We start from the raw sequence: 26,134 nt of genomic DNA, 5'->3' as shown, positions 1-26,134 counted from the left end.
TATTATTGAATGAAATATCACATTTCAGTACAAGTGTCATTTTCAACCTTGATCGAAAAGATCAGAAGAGGTATCTTAGGGGGTGTTAGAGTCTTTATCACAACAAAGTTAAGGGTTCATGTAAACATGGCGGCTAGTTTGGCACGAGTGTTACGAATTTCCACTCGAAGAAGTTGGAACTTACGTAGTTTACCGTCATATCGGAGCTATACAATTGCCGGTGAAGACCACGGAACTGATGGGAAAACGTCTGATTTTGGTTTCACAAAAGTTACGAAAGACAGTCACGGGGAACTTGGTGAGTATGTTGCGGAATGCGGTGTTTGTCGTCTGCCATTTTCATCATAGCTTATTACAATCAAGCTATTGCATGTAACTACAGTACGTGAATGAGAGCTATGTTCGGTGACACTTATATTCAAACCCAAGTTTCTCCTTGAAGATCACATTTTACCATCTACATGTTATATATTTTCACTTAGCACTATAAATGATGTTTCTGAAAATCATATTTATTTTTGAGAGTATTAAAAACCATGTTTTTGTTTGGTTTGTCACAAAAATGTACATTTTTGAATTTAATCATTTAATGAATTAAAGTTTCACTTATTGTCACCGCCATATTGTTCTTAACACCAAAACAGCAACATTGCCAGCTAAGTTGTTGACTGGTTTGCAGTGAACATCCAAGATCGTTACGTGATGAGAACTGTTCAGATCAAATCATTTTAAAGTTTTTTCGACATCTTTCTCATTACCATACAGCTATTTATACGATTGGATGAAATAAATTGAAAGGTAATTGCATCTTCTATTTATATTGAACATGTCCAAATCCCTCACTATTAGTTTGACGTCTTTTGTTGTGGTTGGTTTGACCCAGTTTTTTTTTGATCGTGTAATGATCTCCAGATGTGTATAGCAATCTGGTCAGCAAAGTTGTTGGCAATGTTGCTGTTTTGGTGTATATGCAATATGACAGGTATGTAATGGAAATCTTTAAAATGACAATTGTAGGTTTATTAAAGTGTTACTCCAAACTGTAAGTGATACATCATTTCAAGGCAGACAGTGATGTACATAGGATAATGCATTTCATCTGGATAGCAAACGATGGGCGGGCCATTCAAATTTTATTTCCCATTATGCACTGTTGCAATCCCAGGGATTGCAGAGCCACAGTTTAAAGAAATATTAAGTGAATACTACTATCAAAATCAAATTGTCATTGTTTTGAATTGACACCAAAATCAGATAACGACCAAATTACAGATACTTGTAAAATGAAAAATATTTTGTCCCAATAACAAGTTTTCATTATCCTATCAGGGTCCTAGCATCATATTTCAACACACAACACATTTTAAAAGTCAGTTCGTCATGAATTGACTGAAAACAAAATGGTCAAACTATTGTGTAAAAATCATGTTTTTATTTAACATTACACATTATCACACATGTAATCAACTGAGCTTATCTGAAAGTGTCTGGTACAAAGCCTCACTTTCAAATACTTCAGGAGACCACAGGACATGTTTTCAATAGTTTTCTAACTAAAACAATTTTACTACAGGAACAGAGCAGTCCATCATCTACTCATGCTGAGAAACAACTAACAAGTATTTTGTTTGCAGTGGCACGCAGCTGAAGCAATGATGAAAGGAAAAATATACAATGACAAAAAAGCTTGAAACAAAAGATATAAATTTGGTTTAAAACTTGTCCTCTCTCCTCCCTTACTACCTTCCATGCACAAAGTGTTGCCACAGAAAGCAGTGGCTACATTGTATATCGTTATATCATTATTATGCTGCTGTGATACTTAATTATAATTAATTGCAATCCTTATTCTATGTTTCAGTGTCTATGGTTTTTAAAAATGTGGCCAATAGATATGATTTAATGAATGATGTAATGAGTTTTGGAATACACAGACTGTGGAAAGATAGATTTATGGAAGTATTGAATCCAATGCCTGGAACAAGATTGTTAGATGTGGCCGGTGGAACAGGTGAGTTCAGTTAGAGTTGATTGAATTTTTACTTTCTAAGAACAGTGATCATTTGTCTATTACTCACCAAAAGTTCCAGAAGTGCAAATCATTACTCTCCCAATCCATACCATTATGAATAGATTTTAATAGCATAGCTCCTCTAATCACTCGCGTTATGTTGTTCATGAGACCCATTTTAAGTTCCAGGCTATATTCAAAAGATACAGGACATCCCAATAGACCCTTTGCATGTGACATCATTAGTACTCCACCTCACAACGTTCTAGACATGTATGTCTGTTTAAAAAGCACCAGTATGGGTGAAAGGATTATCTTAAATATTATCAAATATAAATATTTACCCTGGAAACCTGGTTTTCAAAATGTTATTTTCATAGTAACATTGGAATGAAAATCCTTCAGTCAAAATGATAGCCCAACTGTGCTACAAGCATTTTTTTTTTAAGAGAACATGGATAACATAAATTATGAGTCATACCTGTTTGCTACTGTAGACAATGCAAGCTGAAATTAAGAATATTGAGTTGTAGAGGACTTGTGGTTTATTTAACCTCTGTGCATCTGTGTGATTACCCTGTGTGATGTATTTTGCACGTCTGGACCTAGCACATTCAAATTTCACACTTATATCTAATTATACATCTAATTTAAGATGGTTGAATGTCGGCCATGTTTTAATGAGTTGATCAATTTGCTTTTTATTCTTTAGAACAACCAAGATTGACCATCTTAGGCAAAAGTTTCGCTTCTTGTCATAATGCACATCGATTCGTTTGAAACCTGCGCATTACATTTTATTTTCAATTCTCGTGAATTGTGTCACATACGGTAAAAAAGGGAAATGTTTTCTGGTTCAGAGGATGTTTAAAGTACCGATACTTTTAATGCATGTCGTTAAAGGCATTATTTATTAATGAATGGTAATTGCTGAACATATATCCTGCTGTTGTATTAAATAAGCAATAATAATACAACAAGTTTTTTTTTAATTTTCACTGGGACAAAACACAAAACCTTTTTTAGGTCTTAAAATTTGTCATTTATATTTGATTGCAGGTGATATTGCATTTCGGTTTATAGACTATATTAAAAGACAAGGAGGTTTAATGGGACCTCTGCGAACCAAACTCCATGATGTGGAAACCAGTAGCTCATCTGAATCATCAAGTTCAGATTCAGAATATAATATTCAAGAAACAGAAAAATTTTCTAATGTCACTCTTGTCGATATTAATGAGAAAATGGTGAAAGTAGGAAAACGAAGAGCAAGAAAAGAGGGCTATGACCAAGGTAAGATTGTTATTATGTCATTCAGGATTCATAATATATTAGTGCAATGAGCATTTCACTATGTATGATAAGCTTTATATACTGTAGACACTTTAATTATTCACTGATTTTAATTTTGCTATTTTTGCTGATAAGTAAAATTTGCTAAATTAAATGCACCCGAAAATGTCAGATAACAATAGAACTCATTGTTTTGCTATTGAATCTGTGAACCTTAAACCCAGTGAAATTGCTTGAAACATCAAAATAGTGAAATTAAATGGCAGTGAAAATAAATGGTTCTACAGTAATAGAATAAAACTTCATAATCACACCATTACAGTGTTTGATATGAGACTTGTATAACATATACCATGGAGGTACCTCAATGCATATACAAAGCAAAAAAAATTTTCTTTCTTCACATAAATTTGGACATGTGCTGCGCTCACTGTGGTGCATGAATATTACATCTTGATAATTTTTTTAATTTTCTTTGCATTACATTTTCTGAGTATGATACACATATAAATTATTACATGTAAATACTGCAGCAGCATAGCATCCATAAATTGCCAAAATAATGGGGAAAAAGTCTTCCGTAGATGATGTGTTAAGTATAGCCAGTTGATGAGCTCAATAATCACAAATGATCACTTGATTATGACTGTTTCAAATTTTACGATATGGACGCAAGATTTTTGGTTGGGGGGGGGGGGGGGTCAACTTTTGGAACTGTTATGCATTTTATTATGGATATGTGTGTTAAGTGTGACTGAGTAAAAATGGTTTTAGTGTCAAACATCCCCCTTGTTGAATCAACCACGTAAAATGAGAAACATAACTTATCTTTGTTGTATAGGTATATCATTTATTATCGGTGTCGGTGTGTATGTTAAATGTGTATGAGTAACAATTTAGTTTTAGCGTGGAACACCCCCTCGTTGAATCAACCACTGTAAAATGAGAGACATAACTTATCTTTGTTGTATAGGTATATCATTTATTATCGGTGTCTGTGTGGGTGTGTATGTATGTTAAATGTGTATGAGTAACAATTTAGTTTTAGCGTGGAACACCCCCCTCGTTGAATCAACCACCGTAAAATGAGAGACATAACATATCTTTGTTGTAGGTAAATCATTTATTATCGGTGTCGGTGTGCGTGTGTATGTTAAATGTGTACGAGTAACAATTCAGTTTTAGCGTGGAACACCCCCCTCGTTGAATCAACCACTATAAAATGAGAGACATAACTTATCTTTGTTGTAGGTATATCATTTATTATCGGTGTCGGTGTGGGTGTGTATGTTAAATGTGTATGAGTAACAATTCAGTTTTAGTGTGGAATACCCCCCTCGTTGAATCAACCACTGTAAAATGAGAGACATAACATATCTTTGTTGTAGGTATATCATTTATTATCGGTGTGGGTGTGTATGTTAAATGTGTATGAGTAACAATTCAGTTTTAGCGTGGAACACCCCCCTCGTTGAATCAACCACTGTAAAATGAGAGACATAACATATCTTTGTTGTATAGGTATATCATTTATTATCGGTGTGGGTGTCGGTGTGTATGTTAAATGTGTATGAGTAACAATTCAGTTTTAGCGTGGAACACCCCCCTCGTTGAATCAACCACTGTAAAATGAGAGACATAACTTATCTTTGTTGTAGGTATATCATTTATTATCGGTGTGGGTGTGGGTGTGTATGTTAAATGTGTACGAGTAGCAATTCAGTTTTAGCGTGGAACACCCCCCTCGTTGAATCAACCACTGTAAAATGAGAGACATAACTTATTTTTGTTGTATAGGTATATCATTTATTGTCGGTGATGCTCAGGATTTGCCAATAGAAGATGAATCTGTTGATGCTTATACAATAGTATTTGGAATTAGAAATGTCACGGATGTTCCCAAGGTATGTCTTATTGTAAAGGTTGTAAAGTTGTATTTGGAGACAATTCATAGAGCCTTATGGGGATCTTTGTACTCTTATGTATATATATGATGGTCTGAATTGCATGCATTGTGGGATATATATATATATCGCTAATAAACATTCAAATTTCAATTATTATAGTTGAAACCATAATAAGCCATAGGTGTTGACTGATATTTCATTATTAAATGAGGACTAAGTCACTGATTGGTTGACCTCTGTCTGCGTGGAAAACGACGTAATGTTTTAAAAGTAAAACGGTAGTTCTGTTCTAGTTTTTTACTCCATGCTCAACTGTGGGTCAGTTAGTTCATCTGTTTACTATGCAATGTTCATGTTTTATGGCATTCTACAAGTTTATGTAAATATCAGAAGTTTACACTTTCGTTTGAAGTGTTTTGATCACCAATAAATGCAATTTATGTTAACAAGTGATTTGTGAGAGTTCAAGTTCAAGTTGTTCCGCTGAATTCCTAACTCACGTTGGAATGTGGCTGACCAAACCCAACCACAATATGGTGAATGCTGGTGATAGTTTCAGCTTCCTATTTGATTTTGTATTCAAATTGCTTTTTCACCACCAGATTTTCTCGACCAAATTTGTCTGCACTTCTTTCTTATATTCTTCAATATTTCTGGGAATGATCTCTAATTAATTGAGCCAACAGACAAAAGATGTGTCAATTTTCAGTTTTTACGCAAAAAAATTTGGCAAATTTTGTCCCAATTTTCTAAAGCAAAGTGCAGACTATAAATGGAACTATTTTGTGAATTTAAGATGAAAAGAGGGAACTGGTGGTGAAAAGGTTGTTTGTGTAGCTTCTGTGGGTTTACAAAGATTCACTTATGTTCCGAATTACTACAGGCTGCAGTCAAATCTACTGAAATTAAATATTTTTCAAGTTACAGTATTTAGTATATTTTAAACGATAAACAGTATAGCTTTTATATTGTGCATTAGTAATTATTGAAGTGAGCCCTCACACACCCTATTTCAAAAAATATACTTTTTCAACTCCATTTGATGTTGGGCTTAGCAATACTGCCCTCTACAGGTACAGCCACCTCATGCTTTGGAAATGCCGCCCTCTAGACTGTCTTGTATTCAGTTGTATTCAAATAGAATTGTCTAAAATAGAATTGTCTAAAATGCTGTTCCATTAAAAAACATGCACGAAGGTCAAAAACTAGGTTTTGCTTCTGGTTCTAGGTAAAATTAAAAAAAAATGCAGTGGCATGGTTTAAATTTTTTTTTCATTTTTTGTTTGTATTAAAATTATTAAATACTACAATGACAATACAATGTATATATGTTCAAAGTTCACATTTATTAATTAAAAAAAATTAAAAAACTCCACCACATTATATTTTTTAAAAAAACCTTGGACCAGAAACAGGTCTATTTTTTGTTATTGAGAAAGTTTTAATTCCCTAATTGAATTATTTGGAAGGAACATTTAAAAACAAATGCGGAGTTACATTACATTCATATTAGGTGAACAGCATAGTATCTATTTAATTATTCTATGGATGGAAAACCGATTCGCACTGTGTAAAAAACATCTTGTGATTGAGGAGCTGATGCACAATTTTGAGAAGATCCCTTAAAATACAAATATAATTGAAGGTTGACAGCCTAAAGAGATCTGCATTCAGTTCTTTCCAAGTCTTTCTTCTTTTACTGTATTAGTGCGTTTACTGTTTATGTTTTTGTTATTAAATATTTATTATCAAATACAAAAATATGATATTCTTTCTTTGTATATTGACACCTGGTACAAGTATTAAATATTAAAAACGTAAATTCTGCACAATATTAAAAACTGATAGACCTCTATCTTTTAATTAATCATCATGGTATTAATATGTTTTTCAATGATACAATACCCACTATATGTATGTAATTTATTTTATCTGTCATAAAAATAAGATGAACAGTCCAAGCATATCTTTCTTTAGTTGTATAGTTATGATTTGTATTTAATTATGTTTTTGTACATATAAATATGGAGCAATTAGAAGGAACTACTTCAGCCAGTTCCGTTGTTTATTAGTTACTGCCAAATACTACCACTATTTAGATATCATTTGTCCGGCATAGACAAATATGCCACTATCTCTCAGAGACTTTTCTAGTGTTATAACCCTTGGCGTTATAACCTCTGGCAATGTACAGGGCATCATGAGTAGATCCCCTAATAAAGTCAATTCAGCCATTTTCCTTGCGCAGACCAGAAACCAGTCAAAAAATTTGCCTGAGGAGGAAAGCAAGCAGAAGCTCATCCTGCTAATTCAATGCCCCCATTGTAGGGAATATTCCCACTGACAAAGCAAGGCAATCGTTCATGCAAAAATGGCTGCCCACAACAGAAGTAACCTTTATTACTTTGTAGCAAAATATTTGACACCAAATGGTATTTAGAATGGAGACATGGTTACAGGAAACGAAACCACATAGTTTTAAAGTGCACTACTAAAAGTACATGATGGAATTTACGATAAGCTAAGCCCGCCCAATTTTCTACTGGTCTGTTGAAGAAAATGTAGAACTGATTTTATTAGGTCTTACTCCCCATGATGCCCTGTGTATTGCTAGGCAACCAAGGGTTGTATCACTAGAAATCTCGATAGCGGGTGCTAAATTTGTCTACATGTACATGTATGTTAGTTATTAGCCAATTACTGTAAATCAAAATAGTATACGGGGGGGGGGGGGGGCAGTATTTGGGGAAGGACAATATAAACCACATACATACAACTGATATTTAACTGATTCAGAAATACTTGATTTAAAAAAAGCAAGCGTTTAAATTAATAAAAAACCAAATAAATTCATTAATTGTTAAATATAATTGAGAATAAATAAACTTAAAATATATTAGTGTATCAGTATTTCTTCACTGTGAACAACATTTTAAAAAAAATAATGTAAAAGAGAATAATTTAAACTTAGTGAATTGAACTCTCAGTTGCCATGGTTATGCACAACTCTGACGTAATAAAGTCAATAATTGGAAGTGTTTACTACTGACATGCTAACTGATTGAATAGCAAATAGAAGAGTTTGAAAGCTGTATCCCATGAGAAACACTCAAATCCATTGAACACTTATTTCATTACAATTCACTCTAGATTGGCAGTAGATTTTATTAACTCAAAACAACAATAAAGTCTACATTTCATGTGTACTTTGTCTAGCTTCTAAGTGTTTTTGGACATTCTTGGATGCTAACACTATATAAATGTGAAATTGGTCTTGATAATACATGTGATAATTTATGCATTAGTTTAAGTGTTCTCTTTGGTACAAATTACATTTTTAAATTGAATTTTATATTAAAAAAAATGTTTAGGGGGAAGTATTTACTTTATACAACATCTCTTAGTAAACATGCTTAGAGGATTGAAATGCCATTGTGAAAATGAAAGAATGCTATTACCGGTACTATATTTATAATTTGTGAGTTTTGACTTTATGCTGTGGCTGTCTGTGCATAAATCTTGTTTTACTGAAGTGCTGGTGTATCTCAACTTAAATATCTCTGACTTTAATATTTATATTAAATATTTTTAACTTATTTAATTATCTTCAATATCTTCTGAATTTGGTCTTAAAATATTTGTTCCAGTTTCTGAAGAATGCTTATGGAATGTAGACTTCTAGTGAACTTCAATTTTTACTTAATTTTCCAATATCTATATTGTGCTTTAAATGTCGGTCTCCAATTTTTAGCACACATGAGTTCTTTCTCAGCAATCTTTGATTCCTTCAAGGCTCTGGATGAAGCTTACAGAGTATTGGTGCCAGGTGGAAGGTTTCTTTGTATGGAATTTGCTCAAGTGAGGAATCCTATTTTCAAAAGGTAAGTGCCAGGTGGAATGTTTCTTTGTATGGAATTTGCTCAAGTGAGGAATCCTATTTTCAAAAGGTAAGTGCCATGTGGAAGGTTTCTTTGTATGGAATTTGCTCAAGTGAGGAATCCTATTTTCAGAAGGTAAGTGCCATGTGGAAGGTTTCTTTGTATGGAATTTGCTCAAGTGAGGAATCCTATTTTCAGAAGGTAAGTGCCAGGTGGAAGGTTACTTTGTATGGAATTTGCTCAAGTGAGGAATCCTATTTTCAGAAGGTAAGTGCCAGGTGGAAGGTTTCTTTGTATGAAATTTGCTCAATTGAGGAATCCTATTTTCAGAAGGTAAGTGCCAGGTGGAAGGTTTCTTTGTATGGAATTTGCTCAAGTGCGGAATCCTATTTTCAGAAGGTAAGTGCCAGGTGGAAGGTTTCTTTGTATGGAATTTGCTCAAGTGAGGAATCCTATTTTCAGAAGGTAAGTGGCAGGTGGGAGGTTTCTTTGTATGGAATTTGCTCAAGTGAGGAATCCTATTTTCAGAAGGTAAGTGCCAGGTGGAAGGTTTCTTTGTATGGAATTTGCTCAAGTGAGGAATCCTATTTTCAGAAGGTAAGTGGCAGGTGGGAGGTTTCTTTGTATGGAATTTGCTCAAGTGAGGAATCCTATTTTCAGAAGGTAAGTGCCAGGTGGAAGGTTTCTTTGTATGGAATTTGCTCAAGTGAGGAATCCTATTTTCAGAAGGTAAGTGCCAGGTGGAAGGTTTCTTTGTATGGAATTTGCTCAAGTGAGGAATCCTATTTTCAGAAGGTAAGTGCCAGGTGGAAGGTTTCTTTGTATGGAATTTGCTCAAGTGAGGAATCCTATTTTCAGAAGGTAAGTGCCAGGTGGAAGGTTTCTTTGTATGGAATTTGCTCAAGTGAGGAATCCTATTTTCAGAAGGTAAGTGCCAGGTGGAAGGTTTCTTTGTATGGAATTTGCTCAAGTGAGAAATCCTATTTTCAGAAGGTAAGTGGCAGGTGGGAGGTTTCTTTGTATGGAATTTGCTCAAGTGAGGAATCCTATTTTCAAAAGGTAAGTGCCATGTGGAAGGTTTCTTTGTATGGAATTTGCTCAAGTGAGGAATCCTATTTTCAGAAGGTAAGTGCCATGTGGAAGGTTTCTTTGTATGGAATTTGCTCAAGTGAAGAATCCTATTTTCAGAAGGTAAGTGCCAGGTGGAAGGTTACTTTGTATGGAATTTGCTCAAGTGAGGAATCCTATTTTCAGAAGGTAAGTGCCAGGTGGAAGGTTTCTTTGTATAGAATTTGCTCAAGTGAGAAATCCTATTTTCAGAAGGTAAGTGCCAGGTGGAAGGTTTCTTTGTATGAAATTTGCTCAAGTGAGGAATCCTATTTTCAGAAGGTAAGTGCCAGGTGGAAGGTTTCTTTGTATGGAATTTGCTCAAGTGAGGAATCCTATTTTCAGAAGGTAAGTGGCAGGTGGGAGGTTTCTTTGTATGGAATTTGCTCAAGTGAGGAATCCTATTTTCAGAAGGTAAGTGGCAGGTGGGAGGTTTCTTTGTATGGAATTTGCTCAAGTGAGGAATCCTATTTTCAGAAGGTAAGTGCCAGGTGGAAGGTTTCTTTGTATGGAATTTGCTCAAGTGAGGAATCCTATTTTCAGAAGGTAAGTGGCAGGTGGAAGGTTTCTTTGTATGGAATTTGCTCAAGTGAGGAATCCTATTTTCAGAAGGTAAGTGCCAGGTGGAAGGTTTCTTTGTATGGAATTTGCTCAAGTGAGGAATCCTATTTTCAGAAGGTAAGTGGCAGGTGGAAGGTTTCTTTGTATGGAATTTGCTCAAGTGAGGAATCCTATTTTCAGAAGGTAAGTGCCAGGTGGAAGGTTTCTTTGTATGGAATTTGCTCAAGTGAGGAATCCTATTTTCAGAAGGTAAGTGCCAGGTGGAAGGTTTCTTTGTATGGAATTTGCTCAAGTGAGGAATCCTATTTTCAGAAGGTAAGTGCCAGGTGGAAGGTTTCTTTGTATGGAATTTGCTCAAGTGAGGAATCCTATTTTCAGAAGGTAAGTGCCAGGTGGAAGGTTTCTTTGTATGGAATTTGCTCAAGTGAGGAATCCTATTTTCAGAAGGTAAGTGCCAGGTGGAAGGTTTCTTTGTATGGAATTTGCTCAAGTGAGGAATCCTATTTTCAGAAGGTAAGTGCCAGGTGGAAGGTTTCTTTGTATGGAATTTGCTCAAGTGAGGAATCCTATTTTCAGAAGGTAAGTGCCAGGTGGAAGGTTTCTTTATATAAAATTTGCTCAAGTGAGGAATCCTATTTTCAGAAGGTAAGTGTCTTTTAAAGGCAACATATTCATTAAATTTTGTAAATTAATATTTTTTGGGGGAATATATAAATTATGATGTGGAAATCAAAATTATTTTCATTGCTACATTTCTAGACCGGTCAGGAATCGTTGATTATTGCATGAAATTCAACGTATCTGACAATTTTCAGAAAATGTTCCATATTTGGAAATCACAGTTTTGTCAAAGGGAAGTTTATGAATCTAACTGTTTAAAATGAAAACAGACCCGCACATCATTAACAAATTGTAGCTTGACTGCTTTTAACAACAACCAAAAAGAAGAAAAATTATGAAATGGTTGTTTAAACTTGTTCAAATCCAATTGGTATTTTAGCTACTAGCAATGTTGAGTGTCATACCGTATTTGGATAAACATCCATCCGGATTTCTTTCTCTCATTTTATTTGTAGTTTGTATGATGCTTATTCACTGCAAGTCATTCCACCTTTGGGAGAGATTTTTGCTGCCGATTGGAAATCATACAAGTATTTAGTAGAAAGTATAAGAACATTTTACAATCAGGTGAGTCAAGATCTTACATATGTCACTGTCAGTGTGAAATGTACATTTAGAGTTTTTTAAAACAAACAATGTGTTTTTTATGTCCCAAAAGACCAATTTTAAATATGACGCAAAGTGACGAGCATAGCAATTTTAATATTATCAATGATACTACATTTTTTAATTTAGTCAAACCAAAGTGTTCATTGATTTACCAGTAGTGAGCAAATTTTCTGACTTGCTGCTTTAATACTGTAAAAAAATGTATCTACCTGAACTAATTTTTGAATCATGACCCTAAGTTGTATGTGTTTTGATCAATTTTCAATTTAAGAAGATCAATGGTTTAGGATTTAATATATCCTTGGAAGGAAAAGATGTATAATAATAAGGTTATTATGAGAAAACCTCAAAGTATGCACTCAAACAGTGTGCCTCGCATCGACTTCCGTTGCGCGTTGGTCAATACTCCAGCTGTATGCTTTGTGCATACTTTGAGGTATTCTCGTAATAACCTTATAATGAAATATAATATAATATAATATAATATAATATAATATAATATAATATAATATAATATAATATAATATAATATAATATAATATAATATAATATAATATAATATAATATAATATAATATAATATAATATAATATGATATAGGTTAAAGAATTGATGATGTCTGATATCATGAACTACAAATCACTATAAAAATTACATGTAATAGGTATAATCTTAATTAGGTACCATGGATATTGAACACAATTGTAGGACTATATCTGACACTTTATGCTCATTAAACTATCTGTAACTTCATGGAATGTCAATTTTCCTGGTGTCACTTTCCGCATTCAGATGAGATGATGTTGCCATGCAATGCCATTTTGGTTTGAATGAGAATGAATGAGTATATGTACTGTCTATGCATTCCATTTTTTTTCATTGATTGAGCCAATGCTACCAAAGATCAAAGAAACTGAGTTAATAGCAGTGATCTCTCCACATTGGCCCGTCAAGGTTTGGTTCTACTGCTTAAGCTTTTAGAATAGTCTGATTAAAATGGGATGGAAATAGTATTGCAACTTTTGTCGGTTTTACTCCAATCAAAAATCTCATTAGTGAGATGGTTAAAATAAATTACTCAACCAATCCGATAATGTTATAATTCCAGAATGTATTGGCACTATAATGTATATACAAGATTTCCAGGGAAGTTCAATATGTTCAGATTTGAACAAGATCATCCATAGGAGCTGGTCAGATCTATGTCCGGCTTTCACAATAAAAAAATGACAAAACCATATATTTAAAAAAGAAAAGTCAAAAATTATTATAAAAAGCCCAAAATATAGATTTATTTTGTTGAGATTTCTCTTGGTACTGCTATTCGTAATTTAGTGATTTGGCAACATAAAAAGAATTTTTGACCAAGTTTTCCTGAAATTGTGTAGATTTTGTATTTAATAGTGTAATAAATAAATAATAGAAAATTCCTTGAGAGTGTCAAAACCTGTCTGGCCTTTCTGTTACCTTTATGTGTGAGTCCATTCAATTGTGGTAGTGGTACCTTCATATGAAGTGGTTTAAAAGACATGACTGGCTTCAGTCACTGAGCTTACAGCCAAATTTATAATATGTTGACATGGCAGTATTGCAATGTTATGTCAGACATGTCTGCACTAAGAGACTGAATAATTTATGACCTCTGTTGAGTTGATTTATTCAGAAGTAATTGATAATCCACCTGATCCCTCCTTCACTGTGTGAATCTGTACTTTACAACATATGCCATAGAGTGGGCCATCTCAATTACTTAGGTACATTGTATATGTTGTTTATCTCCTATGATATATAAACTTTAATATCTTTTACTGTATCTAGTGACAACCATATTTTACTGTAGAATACTTTATTTTTGCTTGGAATTAATTTCCGCTGAAGGAATGATTCAGTGAAAATAAAATCCAGCGAATATACCTTTTTTCCTATATTTTACAGTCAACTTGTCAAAAATCAGTGAAATATATTCCATACAAAACACCTAAAAAGTCTTTTCAGCAAAAATTAATTTGAGCTAAAATAAAGTAGTTTACAGTATTCAGGTCATGAATTATTTTGATCAGGCTTTTCTATTTTATTATTTACATGGTAGGTAAGGGAAGATCGATGTCAGATGAAAAACTTATTTGCTTCAGTTTGGGGGGGGGGGATAGACCTCAAAAAGTTTCCATCCTACAAAAATTATTTTATTTTTAAATGAAGTCAAATAAATCCAAGACGAGAAAATGGTTTGGTCCGAGTGTAAATATGTGCGGCAAATGAGGTCAATTTCAGGGCATGGACCTAGAGCATGAACAGAACCCAGAAAACTATTTTGCGCATGCTCATATTCCCCTTCATTATTTCCTCTTGAATGGCTGAAGGTTTGATGGCTGGGTTTTTTGGGCGAGAGTTGTACTACCTACCCTTGTAAAATAAATGTACTTCTTAAAAAAGGTACAAAATAAAGCATGTTTTTTTTTGTTATTGGTTCATTTGTAAAGTCTTTTTACACCCACCCGACAACCAACTGCTATGCCATACTACTGTCCGATTATCAATTTGTATTTAATGGTGAATGTAGTCTGACGCCATAATCAATATTTATCAATTAAGTTCTAGTGGCTAAAGGAGTTAAGTTTGTTATCCTACATTGAACTTTTGATGTTGTCCCTAATAATTCTGTCTGTCTGTCTGTAAAATCCTCAAAAACCTCTGAGCAGATTTAGATCAAATTTACCAGTATATACCAGATTCTGTCATAAATTGGCCCATACAAAAAATTCGATTTCATGGCTGGTGGGTCCTTATTTTTTTGGGACTTCCATTTTCATTGAAAAATCAACCTATGTTGACTTTCAATGCCGGTTGTTGGACACAAAACAAAAGAAACTATTGCAGAAGCTAATCTAAATTTTTTTTGTTTTGCTAAAATAAAAAGTAAATGACATAAAATTTCATCACAATGTCACCCAGTGTCATCTTTCTCTCAAAACCTGGTATACCAAATACAATTATTTTTTTAAATTTTATTAGTCACAACAGTCTATGGACGATGCCAACCATAGCTCATTCAAATATGTTAATGTTATTGAACGCAACGCAGAAAAGATTTGCCGATGTTGTAGTACGATTTTTTGGCTTGGATTTTGATTAGAAAACGGCATAATTTGTTTTTAAAATATAAACTGAGCATTTAAAAAATAATCTAACATTGTTTACAGTGATAACAGCTCATTTTCGAAACGAAGATACCCATTCACACTAGTCACAATAAAATAATACTCTTGAATAGGCATCAATGCCTACGGTAAAACTTAAATTAGACCCTCGCTTAGGCATCAAGAAAGATTAAAATAACACCTTAAAAAACTGCCGAAAAATCGCTGATTTCTTAGTTCCATTTTATTTTTTCAAAAAACCCAAACTGTCATTTAACGACTCAGGGCGAATTTACGGCAGAATACGGTTCATTTTTTAGAGTAAAATGCAGACATGATTAGTTTTTGAGCCATATTCGTACATATTAAGTAGCGAATTTGCATATTAATTTTCTCATTTCAGCTTGTGTAAGCAAAATCTCAAAAAATTCTGAACAAATTTTGATCCAATTCGGTACATAGATACTTTGTGGTAAGGTGCAGACAGTATTTTAGAGACATGTCCGCACATATTAAGTACTAGGTTATTTGCATATAAATTTTTTCATTTCAGCGTAATTATAAAACCACATTATCGATTTCAACCAAATTTACTACATAGCTAGGTTTGGTGCATTATAGACTTCTTTAGAAGTGAATAATTAAGATCTAATTGAATATTCAATAGGTTTTCTATCAGAAAATGCATATACATGTACATGTTTTAACATTTGCTGTCAATGGCCTTACCTTTGACCTCTGATGCCATTGCACCTTCACTGATATTAATATATACTGTATTCATAGAGAAGCACTGAAGAGTTTAACTGTGATTTTAGTTTGTGTCGTGTTAGCTACATTAATAGTGAATTAAACTGGCAAAGTCAATGTCAGTCAGTACACAGAGGCACATGTGCACCAGAAATGAATCTTTTGATGGCATTTTAGCTAATCTGATAAATTTAATTTAATCAGTTCACAGTTGAGTTTCAGTAAGTTAATATGGTTGCTACTATTCATCTTGCTCTCTGAAATGAATACTACTGTAAAATACTTTATTTTAGCTGAAATAAATTTTCACTGAAAAGACTTTTTTGGTGTTTTGTATGGAATTTATTTTCACTGATTTTTGGCAAGTTGAATCTAAAATTATAGGAAAAAAGGTACATTTGCTGGATTTTATTTTCACTGAATCATTCCTTCAGCGAAAATAGCAAAAATTAATTCCAAGCGAAAATAAAGTATTTTACGGTAAATAGAATATTCAAAATAGTGTAAATATTTTAGGCCATGGATAATTACAACATGCGCATAGCAAACATTATGTTCGCCAGCCAAGGTGCATTTATTTGGTTTTCACCTCACCATCATACCTTGGCAGAAATAGCACTATAAATTTGTATTCACTGTTGATGAAGTCAAACACAGCGGTGCATGCTTTGGCGTGTTTCCATGGTAATTAAAACACAAAGTCGTGTGATGTGATGCATTTCCATGGTAATTGGAATACAAAGTCGCATGGGTTTTTTGTCGGTTAAATTTTAAATCCATTGCGAGTTGGTATTTTTTAAATCCAGCTCCTTGTCATGCTCAATTAAATTCTATGTAACTGAGGTCAAAATACAGCTTTTTCTAACAAGATTATACATGGTTTGGTAGGGACGACCATGCTTCAGTGAAACTGTGTGAATTGGATGATATGCAAACATAATTTCGTTGTTTGTTGTTGTTGTTTTTTTGGGGGGGGGAGTCCTTCAATTACTGTGTGCAAAAATGTTACTTCTAGTATGCTACTTCTTTTCACTACAGTTGTCTATTGTTGTCAATTTCTACAAAGTACGTCATTAATTATATGATTGTTTTTTTCAAAACTGCAGAATCAAATTTTTGAATGAAAACTATTTGCGATGTCAGAATCTCTTCAATCAAAATTTATCAATAATGATAGAGATTAATTATTAGCAATTGTCCAAAAAAAAAAAACATCTACACAATAAAACGAGGGGAGTTTTTGGAAAATGTTGCCAATAGCTTTGTTTTCAAAGGATGCCACCTTAAACACTACCTTGTTGTCAGTTATTACCAACTGGAAAAATAATGACCATTCTTGAAGACACTTGATTCAGACAAACAGAAAAAATTAACGCTGATAATACAGTCATTGTCATGTACATGTATGGTGTTGACATTGATCTACACTCAAAGTCGTAATAATGTGACTGATTTTTGAAATGTTTGACTTTTACTGTTCTATGTTCCACATTATGCAATAGAATCACAGTGGGTTCGTAGATTTGATGATATCTCCAAATATGGGAAATATTATGACAATCATCATCAAATGATGTGAATTGTGTCAGTCAGGTGACCATGCATTGACCTCAAGCACTGATTGGTGATCATCTGATACTTATGATGACCAATGAGAAAGTGCCATTTCATCGGCAGTCAACGTACGATATTATAATGAAAAACAGCATTTGTAAGGATTATGTTGATTTATAAATAAAAAAAATGATGTAACAATAGAACGTTGTCTGTCATGAAACAGGTAAAAATGCTATTGAAATTTATAATCGTGTTATTTCATTGTAACATTTGTGTCATCTCAAACTAGTTTACTGTGTGAATGCAGGCAAATATTCAACAACCATACGATATAGATCTGTCAGTTTTTTTATTTATTTATACCTTTTTGTTTAAATTAAACAATTTACATGGGTAAATAATAACATGACTAATGTTTTGTGGCATTATTCGTATCTCATGATATTTATTAAATTTGTGCATTATAAGCATCAGGAATATAAAATATTGACATTGTAATAATCGTTTTTGAAATGAATATTTCATGATCATTGCATCGTAAGAAATCAATATTCATGTTATCATGTTTTGAATGCACTATTTATGTGAATCATATTTTCCTGTAGTGTTGTTTAGAAGAGATAAATTTGAAACTCATACCATGACATGCATATTCAATAAAATATTTTTAAGGGTTTAAATAGAAGATGATAAAATGTTTGACATCTCTCATATCGTTGTCTGCACACTATTAGGGAGCCGTGTGATGTTGTCATAATGTCTGTCTGCGTGTTACACACGAATTAATAATCATGTTCCAGAGAAAAAAAAAAATTGAAAACTTTTACATTCCATGAAAATACAACATTTTATTTATACAACAAATTTAATTAGGACAAAAAAGAGCCAATTTTAGTAAATCACACGTGCATTGTACTGAAAGAAAATTTCATATTTTTAAGAGTTTTTATTTCTTCAAATGTTTGCATATCATTTGTAATAAAAAAATTACTGATGATATTCCTTAAAAATAACTGACTGTGTCATAAAGAACCTCAGTGGAATGCTCCCTGCTGCAAAATCCCCCCCCCTGTCTCTCATGCAATAGAAGTGGTTTAAGTACTAGTAAAATCTCATTCTCACCTTTTTAATGAGCTGTCAACAGTACCACATTAATCGAGACAAAACTCTTGTTGCTTGTCAATTTATTATGATCTGACATACTGAATTTTAGCCGGATTTAATTTTCGCTGAAAAAACATTATGGCTGTAGAATGTTGAATGAAAAAACAAGGGGGAAAATATTTTTTCACTGATGTATCCCTTCAGCGAATATAGCAAAACTATGTTCCAAGTGAAAATAAAGTGCTTTACAGTAATTTGATGAATTGATTGCCATAGTTACTGTGAAACACTTTATTTTCGCTTGGAATTTATTTTCATTATTTTCGCCAGAGAGATGATTCAGTGAAAATAAAATCCAGTGAATATACCTGAACCTAGATCAAATATTACAGACAGGTCCTGAACCTGAAATCAAATATTACAAACAGGTCCTGAACCTAAAATCAAATATTACAGACAGGTCCTGAACCTAAGATCAAATATTACAGACAAGTCCTGAACCTAAAATCAAATATTACAAACAGGTCCTGAACCTAAAATCAAATATTACAAACAGGTCCTGAACCTTAAATCAAATATTACAAACAGGTCCTGAACCTTAAATCAAATATTACAAACAGGTCCTGAACCTAAAATCAAATCTTACAAACAGGTCCTGAACCTAAAATCAAATATTACAGACAAGTCCTGAACCTTAAATCAAATATTACAAACAGGTCCTGAACCTAAAATCAAATATTACAAACAGGTCCTGAACCTAAAATCAAATATTACAAACAGGTCCTGAACCTAAAATCAAATATTACAAACAGGTCCTGAACCTGAAATCAAATATTACAAACAGGTCCTGAACCTAAAATCAAATATTACAAACAGGTCCTGAACCTAAAATCAAATATTACAAACAGGTCCTGAACCTAAAATCAAATATTACAAACAGGTCCTGAACCTGAAATCAAATATTATAAACAGGTCCTGAACCTAAAATCAAATATTACAAACAGGTCCTGAACCTAAAATCAAATATTACAGACAAGTCCTGAACCTAAAATCAAATCTTACAAACAGGTCCTGAACCTAAAATCAAATCTTACAAACAGGTCCTGAACCTGAAATAAAGTATTACAGACAGGTCCTGAACCTAAAATCAAATCTTACAAACAGGTCCCGAACCTAAAATCAAATCTTACAAACAGGTCCTGAACCTAAAATCAAATATTACAATCACAGCCAGCAGGCATGTGTGTCTGGGGCGTAGAAACAACACACACGCCCCCATACATGAACATGCACTAGCTGACTGATTACAATGAAGCTGTCTATAAACAATACAAACAAGGCCTCTAATACCTGGTAAATTCTACAAAAGTTTTGTGGAAGACCTCTAATTTTTTCAGATCCAGGTCAGATTGAATTATTTACATGCTAAATAGTTCATGATCTGTCATGCACATGATTTGGTTGTTTTTGGTTTGTGATCAGCTGGAATTTTCTCAAGCTGGTGTACAAATTTACATTGTTGAGACCACACACAAATATTGTTGATTGTTTGTGAATAATGCTTAACAAATATTATTGATTAAATTCAGTAAAATTTGAACACAGTCACCTGTGGGAAATTAATTATATTGGTCTTGTGTCAATAGCAGACATAATCACATGCTTGGAACTGTCCTAAATGAGACTGCATTCTGGATTACATACACACACCTAATGTTTATATTGCTTGTATATCCGAGCTAACATGTGTCATCTGGTGTAACATAAAGTCACCTTTCTCATTATAATAAAAAAAAAATTCCATATAAATCAAGATGTGTAGCCAGTGGGAAATTATTTGGCCCAAAATGTTTTAAAAAAATTATAGAAAAATACATAAAAAAAATGCAAAAATTTTGGTAGGAAAAAAATGACTGCATTCATAAGGGTAAGGGGACGTCTCTAAAATGATTCTGTTCAGACCACTACCGCCGTCCATGACTGAAATAAATGATTTAGCATATCTATTTACCATATATGGTGGTCATTTATTTTACTTTTAGTGTTGTCACTTTTAATAATAAACAAACAATCTATTAGATGATTTGTAATAATATGTGTGTAATTACACTTTAATAAATATTATATAATACCACTAACAGAATTAGTGATTTTTATGATGTCATAGCTTTACATTATCACAGATAATGTAAACCTCTATTCACAAATTCATTTAAAAAAAATACTAATATTACTAGACTTATTTTCATCTTTTACTTATGGTTTACAGGTGCAATAATGATAATAATAATTTAGAACCACCAGTGTGCCCTCTAAGCTTATATGACACACCACTGTCTGACACGCAAAGATTTGCTGTGACACAACTCGTTATGCTAATTTACTGGCACGTCATTGATGTAACAAAAAAATCATACGTTGACATTATAATAGTAATTTTGAAAAAACATCTTACCGATACTATATTTATGGGATTCATAATTTTGTAAAATGAAATTCACATTTTATAAACAAAATAAATGTAAATACAAAGGAAATTTTTTTGTGTGTGCCTAAAATCACTTATAGAGTCGATACAATTTAACATTTTTTCTGAAGACCAACCTCTCCAGCAGTCACTAAGCAGACTCTATGGGTACTTGAATTTGAATTCATATTTTAGATATATTACATAGAATGTATGAATATGCAAATAACCTGAAATGCTGTTATTGCTGCAAATCATCACAGAAAGTTGTAAAGTTACACAACATGGATGATGTGCATATCATGCAGAAGCAAATAGCATTACAGCAATTCTGACAATTGATGACTTGCAACTTTGCAAAACACATTTTTGTCCAATCTCTGCTTGATGACACCATTCCATAGACATGCGTACAGTTTAGATCTTCCAATTATCATACTAGACAAAGGTAGAGTGCAGTTTTTCAAAATGTTGTGTGTTTGTTAGAATACACGAACATATTATTTTGATTTAACATTCTTGAATTACATTCAATCACTTCAAGAAATGAAGAGTAGTTATTGAATATGTACACTAGATAGCAAATCATCATGTTGACAATCACCAAGAAATATTGAATCCCACACAGCACACTATCAGTCAAGTAACGCATTCAGTCTAAAACAAATATGGCAAGTGTTTCGCAAAGTTGCGTGCCATCTTGCAGACTGACTGTCCAAATAATTCTCAGAACTGCCCTAACAGATATCATGAGTAACTGGTACATAAATTCCACAAAAACTATATCAAACTACTGGTAATATCTTTAATATTCTGCTTTTGAAGATTACCCTGGTCTGACACAAATTGTTAGTTACGGCAACCTATCAATCTTTTCACTATGTTCAGCTAAAACAGTAACTGTAAATACCCCATAATTGAAACATACACTAATATGATTTTTGTTACATTGATAGGAGCAGTTCAGTACACTAATGGAAGAAACTGGATTTAGAAAAGTACATCATGAAGATATAAATATGGGTATTGTGGCTATATATTCTGGATTCAAACTATGATGCAGAATGATATACTATAAAAGGTTCCCAGCTTCTAAAACAGATGCAAATATGAAGTATTTACTATTTGCTTCTGTTCAATAATGACTTTCCTGCAGGCGTATCATTAAAGAAGCTTGGTTAGATGTTTGAAGTACTCTCAGCTACTGTACATGTGGTGCGTCCAGTACAGACAGGATTTCCATGGCAGAGTGAGCAATCTGTATGAACACTACACTTATGTTGGTTTAAACATATTTATTCAATAATCCAACACATTATCCCCAGATAATGAAATATTAGGCCAAATGTGTATTTATTTGACAAGCTGCATCTAGGTACAATTGTTTTTAATTTATGTGTATGGTTTTTTAGGGGAGGGAGGAGGGGGAAGTGACAAATGGATCTATATATTGAAAGTAATAATTTTTTTATGGGAGAGCTGGGGAGAGGGTTCTAAAAAATGTCTGTACCTGCCACCATCACCAGTACTCCAAACAAAAAATTAACACAAATTCAGTGTGAAACAAAGCGAATTTATAAAGATTTTGGGCAGTTGAGTCAAATCATATATACAAGGCAGAATTTGATATGTCAAAAAAAAAACTGTCACCAAAAAAACTGCTCTCTGATTGGTCTGTCTGTTAGATGTTAGGATTGGGTAGCCAATCAGGCACAATCTTGTAAGTAGCATTACATTGTCTCTATTTATGTAATGTATTCAACAGTCTGGATTTGTGTTGATTATGTCACAATCCAATCCACGATGACCAACTGGCAGCCATTTTGGTTAACACTTTGTCAATATAGACATTGGAGACTCACACATGTTAAGTTGTCTTGCAGTGCAAGACATTTAGTACATGAACTTTTATGCACTTGTACAAAAAGGAGCATGTAAATGGCAACATTTCATTTACTAAAGTACAAATACAGAAGGGGCTGCACATTCTTGATGGTTTAGTTTTATGATAATCATGTACTACATAATATCAAACAGTCTGGAATTTTCAGAGTATAATGTTCCAGCTTAAAGTCTCACAATAAACGAAACCGTGCAAGCAGACTGAAAATTATCCATGTTGCCTGATCTGATTACCTCATCCTGAAATCTATCTGTCTTTTCAGCTGAATCATGACAGTGCATCAGCATACCGATTGAATGTTAGATATTTTAGTTATGGGATACATGCAGAGTTTAGTTTTATTTAATACCAAGTACTCAATTACCCTAGCCTGACATGCTTAGAGTGACTTATTACACCATGGACCATCGAATGCAACTTATTTAAGTGGCTTGTATCTGAGTGATTCCTTTGACAGGTCATTAAAAACAACCATGTCAGGATATCAGACTATTATCAGTGAACAACTACCAGAAAAATGTAATGGCATTTATTTCAAGTACTTTTTTTTACCTATTTGAAAAAGTATGTACGTTTTACCAATAAATTGTATTGTTTTATGTCTGAAAAAATTATTGATTTAATCAATTATTCAATTAGAAGCTAAATAAAGTCAACCATGAATATATATACATTTGTTTTTATATGAACACACGATGATAAAATCCTAAACACACGCTTATAACATTCTAAACACAGTGATAACATCCTGAATACACGCTTATAACATTCTAAACACAGTGATAACATCCTGAACACACGATTATAACATCCTAAACACACACAGTGATAACATCCTAAACACACAGTGATAACATCCTGAATACACGCTTATAACATTCTAAACACAGTGATAACATCCTGAACACACGATTATAACATCCTAAACACACACAGTGATAACATCCTAAACACACAGTGATAACATCCTGAACACACGCTTATAACATTCTAAACACAGTGATAACATCCTGAACACACGCTTATAACATTTTAAACACAGTGATAACATCCTGAACACACGATTATAACATCCTAAACACACACAGTGATAACATCCTAAACACACAGTGATAACATCCTTAACACACACAGTGATAACATCCTAAACACACAGTGATACCATAAACACACATAGTGAAAACATCCTAAACACACACAGTGATAACATCCTGAACACACAGTGATAACCTCCTAAACAGACAGAGTGATAACATCCTAAACACACACAGTGATAACATCCTGAACACACAGTGATAACATCCTAAACAGACAGAGTGATAACATCCTAAACACACACAGTGATAACATAAACACACACAGTGATAACATCCTAAACACACAGTGATAACATCCTGAACACACAGCGATAACATCCTAAACGCACACAGTGATATGTTTTTGGTTTACATGTGCTTCGATTATGTGCTCCTAACAGAAAAAAAAAAGACGACCTTGACCTTGGAATTCACCTGTAGTGAATGCTGTTATCAATTTAACCCCTCTACCATGTCAACTGTTAACTTGTCAACTTGTCACTTATCAAAAAATGGTAATGTCATGTTTCATTTTTTTTTCTTATGCAGATTAAATTAGATTTTTTGTTCTTGATTGGGTTCAAAATTCACATTGTTATATAAAAAAAAGACAGGCAATATGCACAATTGTAGAACGGTGAACGATGTCAACTTTTTTCACATCAGCCACTAATTATGTAGGGCTGTGCTCTATTTGTTACACTATACCAACCACTTAATAATTTAGCCAAATTATCTGCAGATTATTTTGTAAATCAAATTTGTAGCTGCCATAAAACAATGATTATATATTTTAACCAAAGATATTCTTGTTAGAGCCAACTGACAGTAAAATGGGTAGGCTAGTCTGGATCATAAATATACAGGCTCATAAAATACATCTAAACTGGAAATCTATGTAAATTTCATATACTTGAACACCTGTTGTAAATCAGGTCAAAGGTCAACATTTCCTGTTCTGGTGCAGGTATGTGTGTTAATAAAAACTGTCTGGGTCACAATCACATTACTGTTTTTTTTTCTTCTTCCAGGTAGGTAATATTTTGTTAAGGCCTTTCAATGTAAACTACGTATGTCACCAGAAAAAATAATCCATTGAATGTAAAATGGTGTTGAATAAAATACTATAAAATAATTTACAGTGTATGAGTTTAAAATTATCTACTAATGTTGACAGTTGGAGGAATCTATATTTGTATTCAATTCATACTATTAACTAATTGTAGTACCTGTAACAAAGTCCAATAAGTGGTGACCTATTTAAGATCTGGGGAGGGAGCTGGAGGAAATTGGTCAATTGCATATTTTTTTAACACTACTGTGGCAGTGATTTTTTTCTCTGAATATGATTTTTACCCTAATCAGAGGTTTTTTTTTAACTTCTGCTGGAAGGGAATGTTTTCTCTTCTTGATTTCAGCCCACATATTTTTTTGTTTCTAAAATCCTCCAGCTCCCCCTCCCAGATTTCAAATGGGGGTAGCCATTATATAAAATAGGATGACTTACAGTTAGTGTTTCAGTCTACAACACACAACATCAAAACATTTCGTTGTAATGGGTCGTGTCGTTTTTGAAGTCTGATTTTCAAAAGTCCTTCAAGGATGGACTAGTTAGTAGAAGCGCAGAACATTTACAAGCACAAATTTCTTACATTTTGCAAAACAAAAGATTCAATCAAATAAATGAAAAAAAGGAGATAATTCCGGGGGATGCGACGACTTGTTCCCATGGAAGCAATGCCTTTGTGATTTCTGCTTAGTGTTAAGCCATTTTTAACTGAGGTTCATGATTCAATAAATAGTTTGTTTACCCAAATTTGAATAAAATACCTGAATCATAAGTATGTTAGACACGTGGCGTCCTGTTCGATATGAGACTCATAGCGACGTATACTACGCGTGTAAAATATATTGTTTGTTTACATGAAATTCGCGACGACCACCGCGCTTTTACATTTCACCACTAGTTCCCTCTTTTGATTACAAATTCACAAAATAGTCTTGACTATAGTCTGTACTTTCCTTCAGAAAAGTGGGACAAAAATAGCCAATTTTTTTGTGTAAAAACTGAAAATATAGGAAAAAAGTGCACACAAGTTTGGCAAGACAGTCTGGTGGTGAAAAGGGTATTATAAAAATGACTTACTTGGATAA

At 33.2% G+C, this 26,134-nt stretch overlaps 1 protein-coding gene across 1 annotated transcript; it reads left to right on the top strand.

The window, feature by feature from the left end:
* The first annotated feature begins 102 nt into the window (after nucleotides 1–102).
* Nucleotides 103–22,366, top strand: LOC100367061 (2-methoxy-6-polyprenyl-1,4-benzoquinol methylase, mitochondrial-like). Its single transcript, XM_085491456.1, has 7 exons — nucleotides 103–298; nucleotides 1,862–2,011; nucleotides 3,071–3,304; nucleotides 5,102–5,208; nucleotides 9,004–9,092; nucleotides 11,834–11,945; nucleotides 21,958–22,366. The coding sequence occupies exons 1-7, from the start codon at nucleotides 127–129 to the stop codon at nucleotides 22,057–22,059; spliced, it is 966 nt and encodes a 321-aa protein (XP_085347582.1). The 5' UTR covers nucleotides 103–126; the 3' UTR covers nucleotides 22,060–22,366.
* The last annotated feature ends 3,768 nt before the right edge of the window (nucleotides 22,367–26,134 follow it).

This window comes from Saccoglossus kowalevskii, chromosome 16 (genome assembly GCF_978046115.1).
Source record: "Saccoglossus kowalevskii chromosome 16, keSacKowa6.1, whole genome shotgun sequence".
Lineage (NCBI taxonomy): Eukaryota > Metazoa > Hemichordata > Enteropneusta > Harrimaniidae > Saccoglossus > Saccoglossus kowalevskii.
This window is presented reverse-complemented; position numbering and strand designations above follow the sequence as displayed.